Source organism: Nerophis lumbriciformis, linkage group LG22 (assembly GCF_033978685.3).
Source record: "Nerophis lumbriciformis linkage group LG22, RoL_Nlum_v2.1, whole genome shotgun sequence".
NCBI lineage: Eukaryota > Metazoa > Chordata > Actinopteri > Syngnathiformes > Syngnathidae > Nerophis > Nerophis lumbriciformis.
This window is the reverse complement of record NC_084569.2, coordinates 30,411,323-30,432,458: the sequence shown is the minus strand read 5'-3', so window position 1 is coordinate 30,432,458 and position 21,136 is coordinate 30,411,323. Positions and strand designations below refer to the sequence as shown.

The window sequence follows — 21,136 nt, the reverse complement described above, 5'->3', positions numbered from 1 at the left end:
CCACTTCCGCTGACGACCTGCGCCTTTCCCCGCGCGCACGAATGACGTAGCTCGCCAAAATGTGACGAAAAAGTTGCATTTAAGACGCTGAATCTGATGTGAAAATATCAGATTTGATGCACTTTGGCAAAAAAAAAATCTGACAAAAAAATCAGATTTGGTGTGCAGCGGAAATGGGGCCTTACTTGCAACAAAATGATCCCACACACACACAACACACAAAAAACCACTAAACAACTTTGGAGAACAAATGGGGGGGGGGGTTGTGGGTTCGAGACCGAAATACGAGCACGGGCCTTGCGGTGAAGTGTTTTGTCCTAAACGCAAGCGGCCCCTCCGTCTTCCAAACAACCACGGAGCAGTCCATCCCTCATCGCCAGCACGTGCGGCTCGCCACCAGCACCTTGTCCTCACTCGCCCCCGTCAGCTTGAACGTCTCGGCGCTCTAAATACCCACATAATGGCCGCACTGTTATTCAGATTTATGATTCAAAATTTGACGAGGGAACATCCTGTACTGGCGGCTGAAGCCCGCTTATGACGAAGCGCTCAAATATTCATCGCCGAAATGTCTATTTTCTGGTCGAGGCCCTCGCCCCCGTATTGTGTACACTAACTATTTTGTCTTGCTCCGTATATTCTAGCCCAATTATGTAATTTAGCACTTGTGTGTGTGCTCGGTTGCCATAGCGATGGCACAACATATCACCGACCGCAGAAGCACATTGGGCCTGTGGGCAGCGACAGGGTTGTGCCAAAGACTAATCCATGCCAGAGGTGACAGGAGCAAAGGGAAAGTGACACACACACACACACACACACACACACACACACACACACACAAACACTCGCCCACCTTATACAACACAAGCACACACTCTGGATATCCTCCCATTCATCTTGGCTGGAGCCTCCCATGGCAATAGCGCGAGGAATCCATTCTCCACGGATGCTGGGACAGCTGTGCTGATACTGAACGAGACGCAGTCGGTCCTGCCTTTCTGTGCGGCTAAAGATAAAACCAACCGTGCTACGTCATTTAAATCTATAGTGCCGAGCTTGCTTTTATTTTATTTTTTAGCAAACTGAGCGCTGGACTCTTTGCAACAATTGCCATGAAGCCGTTCTTGTTGGCCCTGGAAACACTCAAATTAAAGTGATGTGAAATTTACCAAAAAAAACTTTATTTAATAAAAAAAACATTTTTAATATATTTTATTTTATTTTATTAAATTTTTTATATATTTTATAATTTATTTTTTATTTTATTTTTTTAATTTATGTATTTATTTATTTATTATTATTATTATTATTATTATTATTTATTATTTTTACGAGTACAATTCAGGCTGGTATCGGCGATACCGATCCGATAACGATACTTTGTGCAAATGTACCATATTTTAAGGCGCACTTAAAATCCTTTTTTTCCCCTCAAAACTCGACAGTGCGGTGTGCCTAATGTACGGATTAATTCTGGTTATGCTTACCGACTTCGAAGCAATTTTATTTGGTACATGATGTAATTATAAGTGTGACCAGTAGATGGCAGTCACACATAAGAGACACGTGTAGACTGCAATATGATGGCAGTCACACATAAGAGATTCATGTAGACTGCAATATGATGGCAGTCACACATAAGAGATACATGTACACTGCAATATGATGGCAGTCACACATAAGAGATACATGTAGACTGCAATATGATGGCAGTCACACATAAGAGATACATGTAGACATGTAGACTGCAATATGATGGCAGTCACACATAAGAGATACATGTAGACTGCAATATGATGGCAGTCACACATAAGAGATTCATGTAGACTGCAATATGATGGCAGTCACACCTAAGAGATACGTGTAGACTGCAATATGATGTTAAATTTAGAAAAAAATCATAATATGACCCCTTTAATGCGCCTTATTATTCGGTGCGCCTTTTGTATGAAATTAGACCTGACTAGACCCGCTCATCGGCAGTGCGCTTTATAATCCGGTGCGCCCTATGGTCCGGAAAGTACGGTAAGTAAAAGAACCATGCAGCATGTTACACGTATGTCATTAAACAGCAGCACGACCAATCAGTGACTCTGGCTTCTTCCTTCCACACACACACACACACACACACACACACACACACACACACACACACACACACACACACACACACACACACACACACACACACACACACACTCGGTTACAAGGAGGGACAATAGCTCCGTCCTACCTGCCAATCAAAACATTCTATGAGCTCATTGGTGTGTCTGGAGGCCAAAACAGACTGTTTTACATGCTGCGGGGCACTTCCACACACACGTATCCACACAGCTCTTTTTGTTCTCCGCACATGGACTCGAGTCAAGTCAAAATGTGACTCGGTAGCAGCTAACGATGCTTTAAAAACACAACTAATGATATTGCATGTGTGTGAGGTCTGCATGTGGGTGTTTAATTTGGAACCATCTGAAAGTTACGCCAAACCCAACTCGTACATTTAAAGGATGGAAGGTATCAAATGTTGGGAGTGATCCACTGATATCAGAGGAGAGTTCAATGGAGGTATTCCGGCGTTTTCCTTAAGTTTACACCTTTGTGTAGGGCAGGGATGTCAAACTGGTTTTCATTGAGGGCAGTTATGGCTTGTATCTAGGGATGTCCGATAATGGCTTTTTTGCCGATATTGTCCAACTCTTAATTACCGAAACCGATATCAAGCGATACCGATATATGCAGTCGTGGAATTAACACATTATTATGCCTAATTTGGACAACCAGGTATGGTGAAGATAAGGTCCTTTAAAAAAAATAAAATAAAATAAGATAAATAAATTAAAAACATTTTCTTGAATAAAAAAGAAAGTAAAACAATATAAAAACAGTTACATAGAAACTAGTAATTAATGAAAGTGAGTAAAATTAACTGTAAAAGGTTAGTACTATTAGTGGACAATCATGTGTGCTTACAGACTGTATCCCTTGCAGACTGTATTGATATATATTGATATATAATGTAGGAACCAGAATATTAATAACAGAAAGAAACAACCCTTTTGTGGAATGAGTGTAAATGGGGGAAGGAGGTTTTTTGGGTTGGTAAGTGTATCTTGTGTTTTTTATGTTGATTTAATAAATAAATTAAATAAATAAATAAAAAACGATGCCGATAAAAAAAAAAAACGATATTGATAATTTCCGATATTACATTTTAAAGCATTTATCGGCCGATATTATCGGACATCTCTACTTGTAACAGAGAATAATGTATGAATTTGCCTCTGGATTTCATTATTAATTACCGGTATATACATTGTTTTAAGTAGATTGACAATTTTACAGTCAAAACTTTACAGTTACAAAATGTTATGGTAAAATAGTGTTTTTTTTAATTTTTCACAACATTTTACAGTAAATATAAAAACTGTACCGTTGTTTTGTTTTTTATGGAAACATTTTTGGTAACACTTTAGTATGGGGAACATATTCACCATTAATTAGTTTCTTATTAAAGTAACAAAGACTTAATTTAGAGTTAGTTGGACACTAGGGGACCATATAAGGGTTAGGGTTCGGGTTAGGGTTACTAATAAGCAATAATTCTGAGGTTATTGAGGGAAGACTCTTAGTTAATGGCTTACTGGTTGTGCAACAAGGCCATGCAGAATAATACATTAATAAGTACTTAATAATGACTAATTAAGAGCCAATATGTTCAAAATGTGCATGTTAATAAGCAACTAATCAATGGTGAATATGTGTTCCCTATACTAAAGTGTTACCAATTTTTTTTACTATTGGTTTTTACAACATTATAACAGTATAAGTTCCTTTTTTATTCCGGCAACTTAGCTGCCAGTATTTCTACCATAAAAACAAATGTATCTTTTTTCCATTCACAGTAATACACCGTTAAAAACAACAACCGTAGATTTTACAGTCAAAAACTGGCAGCTCAGTCAACAGAATTTTAACGCAAAAAAACTGGTAGTTTTTTTTATCAATTTACAGTAATATGTCGAATGCAGCTGAGATAGGCTCCAGCGACCCCGAAAGGGATAAGCGGTAGAAAATGGATGGATGGATGGATGCTGTAAAGAACGTAAAATGTATTGTCATTTTAATTAATTTGACGGGTAGTTTGCTGTAAAGTTAAGTCTTTTTATTTAGACAAAAAACATGTTTGGAAATGATGATAATATACTGTAATATTTGTTGCAAGATTGGATACGATTACAGTTTAAAAGGTATGCAATTTCTAGCAGTACATATATTTTTTTCTGAAAAAAATCTATTACATTTACCGTATTTTTCGGACTATAAGTCGCTCCAGAGTATAAATCGCACCGGCCGAAAATGCATAATAAAGAAGGGAAAAAACATATGTAAGTCGCACTGGAGTATATGTCGCATTTTTGGGGGAAATTTATTTGATAAAACCCAACACCAAGAATAGACATTTGAAAGGCAATTTAAAATAAATAAAGAATAGTGAACAACAGGCTGAATAAGTGTACGTTATATGAGGCATAAATAACCAACTGAGAACGTGCCTGGTATGTTAACGTAACATATTATGGTAAGAGTCATTCAAATAACTATAACATATAGAACATGCTATACGTTTACCAAACAATCTGTCACTCCTAATCGCTAAATCCCATGAAATCTTATACGTCTAGTCTCTTACGTGAATGAGCTAAATAATATTATTTGATATTTTACGGTAACGTGTTAATAATTTCACACATACGTCTCTCCTGAGTATAAGTCGCACCCCCGGCCAAACTATGAAAAAAACTGCGCCTTATAGTCAGAAAAATACAGTAGTGAGAAAATATCAAGTACTTTATTGATACATCATTTCCAGGTGTTTGCAGACCAGATAAAATGATGTTGCGGGCCACATCTGGCCCCCGGGCCTTGAGTTTGACACCTGTGATGTAGGGGATCGACGCAGCGTAGACAACAGTAATGTGATCCCTCTTCTCCAGTTGCATTTAGGGTGTGTGTGTGTGTGTGTGTGTGTGTGTGTGTTCTGGCAATGCTTACTTAATGGGGACATCGCTCTGTTTAACCAGTCACCATTAGGGGACCTCTGATGGTATGGGGACAAAAAAAACAGGTCCCCTAAAGGGAAACCTTTTTAAATGATTTCAAAAGGTTTAACCATTAATAGTACTGTGATTCTGTATGGTATCCATCCTTAGTTAAAACTAATATATTTTTCCAAAAACAAAATCTGGTTTAGTGTTCCTTAGGATGACATTTTCATAGAGCGTGGTTATAAAACATTACCTTAAAGTATGATTCACATTCAGAATTTTCCATCCTTCTATATATGGTAGTTGGAGTGGCGGACAACTTCATTACTGCTAAATAGCAGTTTTCAGTAATGTCACAGAAGATGCCGGATTTGCTTTAACATTTAAGTGGTGGAACTTCCTATAAGAGGACAGCTGTAGTGCTGTATTCTGAGGATCGTGTCATATTTAATTTGAACTTTTATATATATATATATATATATATATATATATATATATATATATACATATATATATATATATATACATATATATATATATATAAATGGTCCTCTGTAGTCATGTACAAATTTGTGTGAATTATGCAAAATTATTCAAATTTGGTCCCCATGAACCATATTAACTCTTTTTGCCCAGGGTCCCCAGTAAGAATGATCAGCACATTGCTTCATCAATCCAGAGATTTAAAGACGTGTATCAGCTAACTGGGCAGTGGACATTTTACACCATTTTTTTTATGCCTCCACAACCTGTAGAAAGTACGGAGCCCCTAAAGGGACATGGGGGGACAAAAAAAATTGAAAAAAAAATTTCCCACGAGATACATGTCTAAAAAAAAATAAAAAATTAAAAATAATATTTATTTATTTTTTTTATTTTTTTTAGACATGTATCTCGTGCGCACGAGAAAGTTTCTCGTGCGCACGAGATAGTTTGTCGTGCGCACCAGATACTTGTCTAAAAAAAAAAATTTGTATTTAAAAAATATAAATATATATATGTATATATATATATATAAAAAAAAAAAAAATTGTTACTTTTTAAAAAAAAAAAACTTTATAAAAAGTTTCTCATGCGCACGAGAAACTTTTAAAAAATATAAATATTTAAAAAAAAAAAAATTACTTTTTAAAACATTTTTTATAACTTCATAAAACGTTTTTCGTGCGCACGAGAAACTTTTAAAAAATATAAATATTAAAAAAAAAAAAAATTATTACTTTTTCAAAAGGCGAGTAATAGGTGTGTAAAAAAGCGGAGTTCCGATGTCATTCACAGTAAATTTCAGGGCTGCAGCAGTCGATTATTTTAGTTATCTAGTAATCTGTCGATTAGTTTGTTCGATTAATCGAGTAATCTGATAAAACACAATTTACATCCTTGATGCATATTTACAAAAATGTATTGTTATTCTCTGGCAGACCACGCGAGTAATAGGTGTATCAAAAAGTGGAGTTACAATGTCATTTACTGTACATTTTAGGGCTGTAGCTGTCGATTATTTTAGTTATCGAGTAATCTATAGATTAGTTTGTTTGATTAATCAAGTAATCAGGTAAAACACACTTTATATCCTTGATGCATATTTACAAAAACGTATTATTGTTCTCTGGCAGCCCAGGCGAGTAATAGGTGTGTCAAAAAGCCGAGTTACGAAGTCATTTACAGTCAATTTCAGGGCTGCAGCTGTCGATTATTTTAGTTATCGAGTAATCTATCGATTAGTTTGTTCGATTAATCGAGTAATCGGATAAAACACACTTTATATCCTTGATGCATATTTACAAAAACGTATTCTTATTCTCTGACAGACCAGGCAAATAATAGGTGTGTAAAAAAGCGGAGTTACAATGCCATTTACTGTAAATTTTAGGGTTGCAGCTGTCGATTATTTTAGTTATCGAGTAATCTGTCGATTGGTTTGTTCAATTAATCGAGTAATCTGATAAAACACACTTTATATCCTTGATGCATATTTACAAAAACGTATTCTTATTCTCTGGCAGACCAGGCGAGTAATAGGTGTGTCAAAAAGAGAAAATGACAATGTAATTTACTGTACATTTTAGGCCTGCAGCTGTCGATTATTTTAGTTATTGAGTAATCTATCAATTAGTTTGTTCAATTAATCGAGTAATGAGATAAAACACACTTTATATCCTTGATTCATGTTTACGAAAAATAGCTAAAAAAAAAAACTATTTTTATGCTTGCTTCTGCCTTTTTCGAATAAATACACATCATCCACATTAAAATTGCACTTTTAAAATGTGTGTATTAATAACAAAGTTTAATAAGAGCTGACCGCTGTTCACCGCCATACAGATCACAGCACCCACACACCATCGCTCTCATATGCGTTTTATGGCAATGTCTAAAGTTCTGGGAACTCTATGTGGTCCGAATTTGATCAATTCTTGTTAGGTATACTCATTTAACGATTAATCGCAGAAACTTAATATAAGTCAAACCTTATTTCTATTAGAATAAATAGATTGAATCGATTAATCCCTAGTAGTTTTGTAACGACAAGCTACATTCAGAGACAGTGTTTATGCGCACGCTGTGTCCTATATGAATATTCATTATGAAAACATTTTACTTCTCATTGTGCCAAAGTCAGATGCTTCAACTTATTTTTCTAGGTCCGATAGAGAGAAATAGGGGAATTCATACATGAGGCCACTTCAGCACAAATGAAAACAGCCTTCGCAATGTCTGAATACTGATTATGTTACTTTAATTCACTTTTTTTTTAAAGCGTTTGTTATGCTTTCTCGGTCTTGCCACTCTGAATACTGTTTTGGTGTTTTCTTTCACAACACTGCTGTCTAAAAGGGTGATAACGTCTGGAGGGGATGGAAGAAAAATACAATACATCCTCTTGGAGCAACATGGAAGTGTTTACACTAGACTGGTACCACAAAGCAATCATTCATCATCTCTCTCTCTCTATATATATATATATATATATATATATATATATATATATGTATATATATATATATATATATATATATATATATTTATATACTTTAGATGTTTAAAGTCTATGCAGGACACTATACCAGCACACGCTTTTTCCTGGGAAGGTGGAAAATATTACAACTAAACAGAAATGTTAACATAACAAAGCCAGAATGCAAATTCAGGATATATCCAATCCAGTTGTACCAGCGCAAACCACAATACTTAATAATCCAAATCCACGTCCTCTATTCCTATTTAAGCAGCTTGATATGTTGCAAGAGCTGCAACCTTGTATTTTGTGGCCAAAATAAAAGTCAAACACGACCATGCCAAGTGACAAGCTTCAAATACAAACAAAACATCAGTGCTTTTGTGTGTGTGTGCGAATATAAATACATATATATGTATACATGTACAGTATATATATGTGTGTATATATGTATATACAGTACAGGCCAAAAGTTTGGACACACCTTCTCATTCAATGTGTTTTTCTTTATTTAAATAAGAGGTAGTCACCTGAAATGGTTTTCACTTCCCAGGTGTGCTCAAAGCTCATCGGGAGAATGCCAAGAGTGTGCAAAACAGTAATCAGAGCAAAGTGTGGCTATTTTGAAGAAACTAGAATGTAAAACATGTTTTCAGTTATTTCACCTTTTTTTGTGACGTACATAACTCCACATGTGTTCATTCAAAGTTTTGATGCCTTTAGTGACAATCTACAATGTAAATAGTCATGCAAATAAAGAAAATGCATTGAATGAGGAGAAGGTGTGTCCAAACATTTGGCCTGTACTGTATATATATATATATATATATATATATATATATATATATATATATATATATATATATATATATGTTAGGGATGTCCCGATCCAAGTTTTTGCACTTCCGATCCGATACCGATATTGTTTTTGCATTTCCGATCCGATACCGATACTGACCGATACCGATACTGGCCTATCCGAGCATGTATTAAAGTTTAAAGTTATTTAGCCTACTTAGTTGTCAGAATCATGTTGAAAAGGGTTTTAGTACTCTTGATAACAACTAGCCAGCAGAATTAGGGGAGTTTGAATAATACACAATGGTTGGTAACAAGAAACTGACCTGTTTATTCAAGGATAAACACAAAATAGACAAAATTATACATGACAAACAGAAATGGCATCATTGAAACTAGGGCTGGGCGATATGGCCTTTTTTTAATATTGTGATATTTTAAGGCCATATTGCGATACACAATATATATCTCGATATTTTGCCTTAGCCTTGAATGAACACTTGATGCATATAATCACAGCAGTATGATGATTCTATGTGTTTTGATTGATTGATTGAGACTTTTATTAGTAGGTTGCACAGTGAAGTACATATTCCGTACAATTGACCACTAAATGGTAACACCCCAATAAGTTTTTCAACTTGTTTAAGTCGGGGTCCACTTAAATTGATTCATGATACAGATATATACTATCAGATATATACTATCATCATAATACAGTCATCACACCAGATAATCACATTGAATTATTTACATATTTATAATCCAGGGTGTGGAGGGGGGCGCCGGATGTAAGTGTCAAAAAGACAGCCAAAAGAGTTTGATATGAGAATAAATCTAAAGTTAAAATATAGGGTAGAAATGCATCCATTTGCAGGAAATGTAGTCTTGATTTTCAAAATTTTCTTTCAAGGCTTGCATGTCTACATTAAAACATTCTTCTTCATACTGCATTAATATATGCTACTTTTAAACTTTCATGCAGAGAAGGAAATCACAACAAAAAAAATCACTAATTTTTTCATACGGTGTTGATGTGGAAATTTTTGCCTCGGCATTTTGATGGTGAGCGTGTGGCACCGAATGGAGATAAGCGTCTCGACAGACGTTACAATATTTGAACAATGATGACGAAAACTGTTTCCTCTGTCGTGTCCGTGTGTCGAAAATTGTTATGCGCTTATTTTTTTATTAGATTTTGTGCGTAGCATAGATTTGCTATGCGCAGAGGACGCGTGAGCAGTGCGCAATTGCACAGGCGAGCACCTTAGAGGGAGCGTTGCTCGCACGGCTGCGCTAGCATCACAGCTAACGTTAGCCATGCTGCTACCTCTCTGCTCGGGGAGGACGTATACGTATGTGACGTATGTCGTGACAGTATGTGACGTATGTCGTGACAGTATGTGACGTGTGTAAGAAGGTGCACATGCTGTCTGTGAGAGGGAGACACAGGAAAGAGTGAGAAGAGCCTGTAGTGCAATGCCAGCAGCTAAAAGCAACTGCGTGAGAATTCACAGACCTGTGGATGTGTTGAAGGTGTGCTGGAAAATGCGGAACAGAAATTACGGAGCAGCAGAAAAGTGGAATGTATTATTTAAATCGGTGCGTTGGAAAACACGGACCGGTGTTTTTTTTTTAAACTGGATCTGGATCGGCATTTTCCCATGCCTTGCCGATACGCAATTTTTGGCAAATATCGGCAGCCGATCCGATCCAAATATCGGATCGGGACATCCCTAATATATATATATATATATATATATATATATATATATATATATATATATATATACTGTATACATACATATATACTGTATACATATATATATACTGTATACATATACATATATGTATATATATATATATACATACACATATATGTATATACACATTTTTGTATATACACACATATATATATACACACACATATATGTATATATATATATATATACACACTGTATACACATATACATATATATATATATATATATACATACATATACATATATACACACACATATATATATATATATATATACACACACACATATATATACATGTATATACATACACACATATGCATATACACATAAACATACATATATATATATATACATACATATATACACTTACCCATACATACACATATATATATACACATATATATATATATATATACACATATATATATACACATATATATATATATATATATATATATATATATATATATATATATATATATATATATAGTTATACATATATATGCAGAGCAGCAGGAATGTGTACCGCAGGTTATCACAAAAACATATAATCATGATGGAATATGGAGAAAAACATACTAAAACTGAATAAATAGGGACAAGACTTACCACTAAGGCATTGTTTAGAAGGTGAGTAGGGTAATACTTTAGTGTTGAGAGGGTGTTAAGAGGCGAGGAGAGCAGGGGGGTCGGCGTCCAGGCGGGCAGAGGGGGGGGGTGGGGGGTGGGGGCAGAGGGAAGGAATAAGTTAAAAATGTCGCACCAGTGAAAACATCACAAGCTTAATAAAGTCGTACTTCTATAAATAACATCGTCTCGGCTCCAAATGTGGTTTCGAGTGGAAGTAGGAGATGAACTTTAATAGAAAACACACACACTTACTTCCAAAGACCAGGGCACAGCACGTGCCCAGTGTCCAGCAATGATTCATCACTGTTAATCATTCATTTGGAGACCACAGACGCCATATCTGAGCTAGACTTTACTTTAATTATTACCAGCAATTAAATAGACAAGATGTGCATATCTGTTGCTAACAGTGCTGCGAGGGAATCCTCAGTGTGTGTGTGAGTGTGTGTTTGTGTGTTTGCATGTACAAAATATCAGGAAATGAAACAGGACATCGCTTCATTTGAACATAAATAGAAACATTATATACAAACGAGTAATTGTAACATAATATTATATATTCATATTTCAAGGACCTTTGTCATGTCATTTAGCACCCGATGTCCCAAATTTAAGAAGGATAGTATGTACATCATGATAATAATGTAAATAGAAATAGTAGGCTATAAATAACATAAGTTAATATGAATAGATGATTTATAGAATAGAATAAATACAAAAACAGAATAAATGCTGCTCCTGTATTGCAAATAGAATGTAAATTGTGTTTATTTAACAGAGTTAAATAACTATTATTCCAATTATTCCGATTCCTTTTTTTAAAGTTTTTTTAAAGTAAAAAATTGCTGCATTTGCACGTCCCGAGCAGAGACTAGAGTTGAGACCAATATATCCTCTAAATCAGAGGTGTCCCACCGAGGGCCAAAGTGAAAATTTGCGAAACAGCGTTTTTACCCTGCAACACCACCAGCAGTGAGGAATTTGGCCTTATACCGCCGTATATAAATATAAAAATAAAAAGTACATATAAGCGGTGTGCCTAATTAACTTAGCATGCAACTCTGCATCTTGTATGCACATTTTTAACCTCAAACATTAAAAAAAAGGTCATTTTCTCCAGGTGTTGTACTGTCACCAGCTCCTCCTGGATCCTATGTGTCAAAGTCAATGATCTATGGCCCCCCGGGATGATATTTGATTAGTATTAGAACCGGCCCGCAGGCCACAGCCGCCTGCTGCTATTTTGCACGCACCAATACTCCATCAGTGTTGGCGCTAGGAATGTTCAAAATGGGGTGCCAGGGACCCCCATCAAGTCATAAAAAATGGGGTCCCACGGTAAATTTTTGGGGTCCCACTTTTTTTGTAAGCGTTTTGAAAACGAATGATAAATGTATGCATTATCCTGTTATATCTCACATTCTATATTGTGTTTTGGAAAAAGGTTGTCATAAACGTTACTTAATTCACACAAAAAAATAAAAATATAAAAGAAAACACATTTTTATGCATATGTACATTTATTCAGTTATAAACATTCATTCCCTTTCTTCTTTCCTTCATGGATCTAAACTTTAGCGCTGCCGGGTATTTCTTTTCTATATTTTTATTGTAATATTTTCAGAATGTGTTTGTTCTATTTTTGGCCAAAGTAAGACAAATAAAACAATATGAAGTTGTCTTTATTTTTTATTTTTAATGCCATGATTTTAATAGTGTGCACAGATGTTCCTCCATGCGGCCCCTGAGCTAAAAATTAGTTTGACACCCCTGGCCTCGATATTTCATCTGATCGCTTTCAAACTTTACCCAAACAGATTAGACATACAGAGGATGCTACTTTTCAAAGCGTTTAGGTTTTCATTAGAGGACGTGGGCGAAACATGGCGACCAACATTATCCTTTTCCATAGAGCAGGCCTGGGCAATTATTTTGACTCAGGGGCCAAATTTAAAGAAAAAAATGTGTCTGGGGGCCGGTGTATCTGTTTTTAGGAAAACTAATATAAAACCTCACAATAAAGTCTGATCGAATGCTAAAAATGTTATGACAGACCGCCTTAAAAACGGAATGGAATTTTATTTTTTTCTATGAACGATAAAACCCTGAATATTGAGAACATATGAACATCACACCCCCTCTCTATCCACGTATTTTACAATCAAGCCAAATGCTACAAAAATACAACAAACACAGCGAAATATGAACGTGAAAGGTAAAAAACCCCAAAAACATCTACAATCTGATATATCTGATATATCACTAAGCTTTAGAACTTTCTTGTAAAAATCTCTGTCTGCGTCTGTCCCTGGCACTCGCATTTCAGGCTGGCAGCTTTGTTGCCGATATCCGATATTCGGATATCGTCCAACTCCTAATTACCGATTCCGATATCAACAGTCGTGGAATTAACACATTATTATGCCTAATTTTGTTGTGATGCCCCGCTGGATGCATTAAACCAGGGGTCCCCGAATCCGGCCCGCCAGCGTCCAAAATAAGGCCCGCGGGAAGTCCCAAGTATTAAAAAAAATAAAAAATAAAAAAATAAAATATTTTTTTATGTCTTTTCTTATCCACTTTGTACCGCTTGCTACTCACGGTGTCTCCTTGCCGCTCAGGCAAATCATATTGTCTAAAAATGCATTTTCTCTTCGATAACGTGACATCGCGCGCGTGGAAATAAATATATATATATATATATATATATATATATATATATATATATATATATCTGGTAAATTATTGGTATTGTTCATTATCAATAGCGCTATTTCTATTGGTATTTGTATTGATCCATTTGTAGTGTAATAATGCTCATTGTCATTTCTCTATTATTTTTGCTAACTGCTTATTTGTTATCACTTTTACCATCATATTTGTACATGTCGTATTTGCTGATGTTGCTCTATTGTTGTTGTTGTTGTTGTTTGCTGTTGTTGTTTTTGTCTCTCTGTCTAATCCCCCTCTTGTCCCCACAATTTCCCCCTCTGTCTTCTTTTTTTTCTCTTTCTATCCCCTCCTGCTCCGGCCCGGCTGCACCAAATGATAATATAAATACATTTAATAAAGTCAAATACAAATTAGGCAACAAGAGAAGTATCCTACACTTCTCTTTTGTAAAGTAAATCTGAACAGCCGATATGGGCATCTACATCAACTATATGATTTGCCTGAGAAGCTGGACAGGACAAAAATATTATTATTATTATTAATAATATATATATATATATATATATATATATATATATATATATATATACACACACACACACAGCCCGGCCCCTGGCCAAATTGTTTTAACCCAATGCGGCCCCCGAGTAAAAAAGTTTGGGGACAATTTTTACAGCCAATTGTATATATATATATATATATATATATATATATATATATATATATATATATATATATATATATATATATATATATATATGTATGTATGTATGTATGTATGTATATATAAATATATATATATATATATATCATTTAAACACACATAGGGCCCCCGGACACATTTTTTTTCTCAACTGTCCCCTGAGTCAAAATATTTGCTCAGCTCTGGTCTACTGGATCAAAAAATCACTACATTTTGCCTGCGAAAGAGATTACCGTATTTTTCGGAGTATAAGTCGCTCTGGAGTATAAATCGTACCGGCCGAAAATGCATAATAAAGAAGGTTAAAAAACATATATAAGTCGCGTTGGAGTATAAGTCGCATTTTTTGGGGGGAATTTATTTGATAAAACCCAACACCAAGAATAGACATTTGAAAGACAATTTAAAATAAATAAAGAATAGTGAACAACAGGCTGAATAAGTGTACGTTATATGAGGCATAAATAACCAACTGAGAACGTGCCTGGTATGTTAACGTAACATATTATGGTAAGAGTCATTCAAATAACTATAACATATAGAACATGCTATACGTTTACCAAACAATCTGTCACTCCTAATCGCTAAATCCCATGAAATCTTATACGTCTAGTCTCTTACGTGAATGAGCTAAATAATATTATTTGATATTTTACGGTAATGTGTTCATAATTTCACACATAAGTCGCTCCTGAGTATAAGTCGCACCCCCGGCCAAACTATTAAAAAAACTGCGACTTATAGTCCGGAAAATACGGTAACGGCATTCTTTTTATATTGCTTCAATTTCACAAATTCACTCAGTAAATTTACCAAAGCGTCACCGTGGAGTTATTGAGTCTGATTGGAAATCTAGCTTCCGCAGCTAGTGGGTCCATGACGATGACTTCCGTTTTGTTCGCCGTTTTACAGCACTGTTTGGAGACAGTTAAGGTACCGTATTTTTCGGAGTATAAGTCGCTCCGGAGTATAAGTCACACCGGCCGAAAATGCATAATAAAGAAGGAAAAAAACATATATAAGTCGCGTTGGAGTATAAGTCGCATTTTTGGGGGGAAATTTATTTGATAAAACCCAACACCAAGAATAGACATTTGAAAGGCAATTTGACATAAATAAAGAATAGTGAACAACAGGCTGAATAAGTGTACGTTATATGAGGCATAAATAACCAACTGAGAACGTGCCTGGTATGTTAACGTAACATATTATGGTAAGAGTCATTCAAATAACTATAACATATAGAACATGCTATACGTTTACCAAACAATCTGTCACTCCTAATCGCTAAATCCCATGAAATCTTATAAGTCTAGTCTCTTACGTGAATGAGATAAATAATATTATTTGATATTTTACGCTAATGTGTTAATAATTTCACACATAAGTCGCTCCTGAGTATAAGTCGCACCCCCGGCCAAACTATGAAAAAAACTGCGACTTATAGTCCGAAAAATACGGTAATAGTTGTTTTTTTTAATGAATATATTCAGAAAGAAATATGAATAGTGCAACTCTGGTCAATGTTTGTTTGACGCATGCAACAGCTGCATCGGACATGTATTTTTATTTTTTTTTATTAAAGTGACACACACATGGAGGCATGGATGTGTGTTTTATCCTTGTGTTTTATAAAGCATCGATGCTTCGGTATTGTTTCACCCATCGCTATTACACACCAAGCTGTGTGACATCTTTAATGTAAGTGTGACGTGATTAGTCATGCTAATAGAACAATAACCTACAGAGAAATATCAGTGCACAGTGCTCAGGCAGACTTTGAAGCACCACAAATGTTTTCAATTTGTACTTAAAATATGGTAATTTGTAAGGCAGGGGTGTCAAACTTGTTTTCATTGAGGGCCACATGGCAGTAATGGCTGCCTTCAGAGGGCCAGTTTTTTTTTTTTATTAATTAAAATTATGCATGCGGGCAATAACCTGTGATTAATCAAAATTCAAATTGATCTGACTTTAAAAAAATAAATAGAATTTGACAGCATTGATATAAATGTGTACCAGTAATTCCCTCATATTATTACACCATTGCCTACGCACTCCATTATTCAATTTTTTTATGTACAAAATAGGGTTGTACGGTATACCGGTATTAGTATAGTACCGCGATACTAATGAATCATTTTGGGTACTATACCGCCTCGGAAATACCCGCGTCGTTGCCACATCGTGACATTGCTGGTTTTACGAGCAGAGGAGCATGTTCGGCAGCGCACAATCACAGAGTACTTACAAGCAGACACAGTGTGTAGACAGAAAAGGGAGAATGGATGCATTTTGGCTTAAAAACTAAAGATAAAGGTGAAGTTATAACACTGAAACACCCTCAGGAAGAGATGCTCTAAGACATGGCTAGCTAGTTAGCGGCTAACGTCCATCGGCCGTCTGCAGTGTTTTAGCTACTTCTAAATCACTAATCATTATCTCCATGGCGACAAATAAAGTAAGTTTCTTACAAGTACCATTATCACTGCAGGACAAGGGATGTCTAAACATGCTTCACTACACACCGTAGCTTACCGGCATCAAAATGTAAACAAACGCCATTGGTGGATCTACACCTAACATCCACTGTAATGATACCAAGTACAGGCACGTATTTAGTCGATACTACCGTATTTTCCGCACCATTAGCCGCACCTAAAAACCACAAATTTACTCAAAAGCTGACAGTGCGGCTTTTAACCCGGTGCTCTTTATATATGGATAAATATTAAGATTCATTTTCATAAAGTTTCGATCTCGCAACTTAGGTAAACAGCCGCCATCTTTTTTCCCGGTAGAACAGGAAGCGCTTCTTCTTCTACGCAAGCAACCGCCAAGGTAAGCACCCGCCCCCATAGAACAGGAAGCGCTTCTTCTTCTACTGTAAGCAACCACCCGCCCCCGGAAGAAGAAGAAAAAACGCGCGGATATCACCGTACGTTTCATTTCCTGTTTACATCTGTAAAGACCACAAAATGGCTCCTACTAAGCGACAAGGATCCGGTTCATGAAAAGACGCAATCTCTCCATCCGCACACGGATTACTACCGTATTTCACAGCAACTGATATTCCTGTGAACCGCACTGTGGAACGGGAGCACGTACGGTGAATATTCGCACCACAGGGAATGAGAAGTCATCCTTCACTGTGGTTCTAGCTTGCCATGCTAACTTCCACCCGTGGTGATATTCAAAAGGAAGACCTTGCCAAAAGAGACCTTTCCAGCCGGCGTCATCATAAAAGCTAACTCGAAGGGATGGATGAAGAAAAGATGAGCGAGTGGTTAAGGTAAGTTTAAGTTTACGCGAAGAGGCCAGGTGGCTTTTTTCACGCAGCTCTGTCCATGTTGATATACGTATGTTTGTGATTGCACATTTGCGTACATTTTGGGAGTGAACAGAGTTGTTAGAACGCTGGTTTTTAATATATTATTAAAGTTTGACTGACCTATCTGACTGTTTTTTTGACATTCCTTTAGCGCAGTTAGATGCGGCTTACAACACGGGGCGGCTTATTGGTGGACAAAGTTTTGAAATATGCCGTTCATTGAAGGCGCGGCTTTTAACCCAGGGCGCCTTATGATGCGGAAAATACGGTACTATGATTATGTTGATATTTTTTGGCATCACATCTTCTTTCGTTTTTTTTATTTTTTTTCATGTCTGATTGTGGCGGTCCGCTCCCTGTATGATCAGTGTCAGAGCTTGGTCCGCATTGCCGGCAGTAAGTCGGACACGTTTCCAGTGAGGGTTGGACTCCGCCAAGGCTGCCCTTTGTCACCGATTCTGTTCATAACTTTTATGGACAGAATTTCTAGGCGCAGTCAAGGCGTTGAGGGGATCCGGTTTAGTGGCTGCAGGATTAGGTCTCTGCTTTTTGCAGATGATGTGGTCCTGATGGCTTCATCTGGCCAGGATCTTCAGCTCTCGCTGGATCGGTTCGCAGCCGAGTGTGAAGCGACTGGGATGAGAATCAGCACCTCCAAGTCCGAGTCCATGGTTCTCGCCCGGAAAAGGGTGGAGTGCCATCTCCGGGTTGGGGAGGAGACCCTGCCCCAAGTGGAGGAGTTCAAGTACCTCGGAGTCTTGTTCACGAGTGAGGGAAGAGTGGATCGTGAGATCGACAGACGGATCGGTGCGGCGTCTTCAGTAATGCGGACGCTGTATCGATCCGTTGTGGTGAAGAAGGAGCTGAGCCGGAAGGCAAAGCTCTCAATTTACCGGTCGATCTAAGTTCCCATCCTCACCTATGGTCATGAGCTTTGGGTTATGACCGAAAGGACAAGATCACGGGTACAAGCGGCCGAAATGAGTTTCCTCCGCCGGGTGGCGGGGCTCTCCCTTAGAGATAGGGTGAGAAGCTCTGCCATCCAGGAGGAGCTCAAAGTAAAGCCGCTGCTCCTCCACATTGAGAGGAGCCAGATGAGGTGGTCCAGGCATCTGGTCAGGATGCCACCCGAACGCCTCCCTAGGGAGGTGTTTAGGGCACGTCCAACCGGTAGGAGGCCAAGGGGAAAACCCAGGACACGTTGGGAAGACTATGTCTCCCGGCTGGCCTGGGAACGCCTCGGGATCCCTCGGGAAGAGCTGGACGAAATGGCTGGGGAGAGGAAAGTCTGGGCTTCCCTGCTTAGGCTGCTGCCCCCGAGACCCGACTTCGGATAAGCGGAAGAAGATGAATGGATGGATAGATATTATGTTTATAAACTCAGGAAATATGTCCCTGGACACATGAGGACTTTGAATATGACCAATGTATAATTTGGGTATCGGATTGATACCCAAATAATAAGAATAAGTGATTACTACATTTTAACAGAAGTGTAGATAGAACATGTTGAAACAGAAAATAAGCAGATATTAACAGTAAATGAACAAGTAGATTAATAATTAATTTTCTACCACTTGTCCTTAATAATGTTGACAAAATAATAGAAAGATAAATGACACAATATGTTACTGCATATGTCAGCAGACTAATTAGGAGCCTTTGTTTGTTTACTTACTACTAAAAGACAAGTTGTCTTGTATGTTTACTACTTTATTTAAGAACTGAACTGCAATAACAAACATATGTCTAATGTACCCTAAGATTTTTTGTTAAAATAAAGCCAATAATGCAATTTTTTTGTGGTCACCTTTATTTAGAAAAGTACAAAAAGTCCCAAAAAGTATCTAAATAATTTATTGGTATCGGGACAACACTAGTACAAACTAATGTTATCTTTACTAACATTATATAATAATGTAGAATTTGGCATGATTAGATAACAATTAGAAGATTCAAATTTTTTCCTGTCAAAATCAAAATATTTAGTATTTTACTAACACCCATTTTTCCCAGGCTTTCGCGGGCCACATACAATGATGTGGCGTGCCAGATGTGGGCCCCCGGGCCTTGAGTTTGACACCAGTGTTGTAAGGAGCTCATCCTGTATCAGAGCACAAGAATCTGACTTAAACAACCTCAAAAGGAGTCACCGGCCAGCAATTGTACACACAAATAAACATATACACAGGACATAATGTGATAGCCAGTTCAAATTATTGCCACTTCTCATCACAAGGTTGCATGGGAGCGACTCGCCAAAGTCTGACTCACCGAGTCGGCACACTAAACTGCCTGTTCCATCCGCTTCTATAAAATCACCATTTAAAGGGAATAATAAAATTTTACAAACATTTTTTTTTTCTGGTGTCAAAGAGAGGACAACACCATCCTGCGGTTAATGTTCTTAAATTCCAAACCATCGAGAGAGCAGGCCGAGAGGCGCAGTGAGTGCTAACTTGTTCAACGCCGTCAAATCGGTGGTTATTAGCACGGCTAATGAGGGATTACACAAGCCCACTTTATAAAAGGAAGACTTTATCTCAAAGGAAATAATAACTGTCCACTATAATGGTCAGTTGGAGGTCAAACACACACACATTGTGTGTATAGCACCATGTCACAAGCAAAAGGACATAAAAAAAAAGGTGCATCATAACAAACCGATTTCACATACATAAAGCCACAACATGACATTAGAACCACCTATAGAACCTGTGTCCTCTACAGTGCACATTTGTGGGGGAGGTTTAATTTTTTTTCCCATGTCCACTGCAGAGGACGCGGCTTCGTACCAGAGGTATATATATATTTAACTTGCGGCCCACGGGCCAAATCCCAGCCAGGAAGAACGGTTCAGTTCAAAATAAATTGGAGAGACTAATAGTTTTGGAGCAGGTTCATTAAAAAAACAAACAAAAAACATTAAAGCGCTGTTATATAATTCATATTTGACTATCTTTTTGGCAATAAGTCCTTAAAAACAGCAATTAGACATAAATAAATAAATAAATAAATGGGTTGTACCTGTATAGCGCTTTTCTACCTTCAAGGTACCAGAGGACGCTGGTTCTTAGAAATAGACAAAATAATAATAATAACAGAGAAGGGATACATCCACGTATTTGAATAGCCCTGCGACATTGAACGCCACACGAGTGTGAGAAAATTAAAGAAGTGGTTTCAAATAAGAGTAAAAAAAAACAACCTAACAGCAATTAGACAGGGCTA

General features: G+C 36.9%; 1 protein-coding gene across 12 annotated transcripts in view; it reads right to left on the bottom strand.

Moving 5' to 3' along the window:
- The window catches only part of nfixb (nuclear factor I/Xb), a 527,883-nt gene that overhangs the window by 351,523 nt on the left and 155,224 nt on the right, over positions 1-21,136 (bottom strand). For 8 of the 12 annotated variants that reach the window (XM_061973664.1, XM_061973667.1, XM_061973665.1 and 5 more), the window contains one exon: positions 11,178-11,213. The exons of the other annotated variants lie outside the window; for them this stretch is intronic. In XM_061973664.1, the coding sequence (XP_061829648.1) occupies positions 11,178-11,213 (36 nt within the window). The remainder of the gene's footprint in view (positions 1-11,177; positions 11,214-21,136) is intronic. 12 annotated transcript variants of the gene reach the window in all.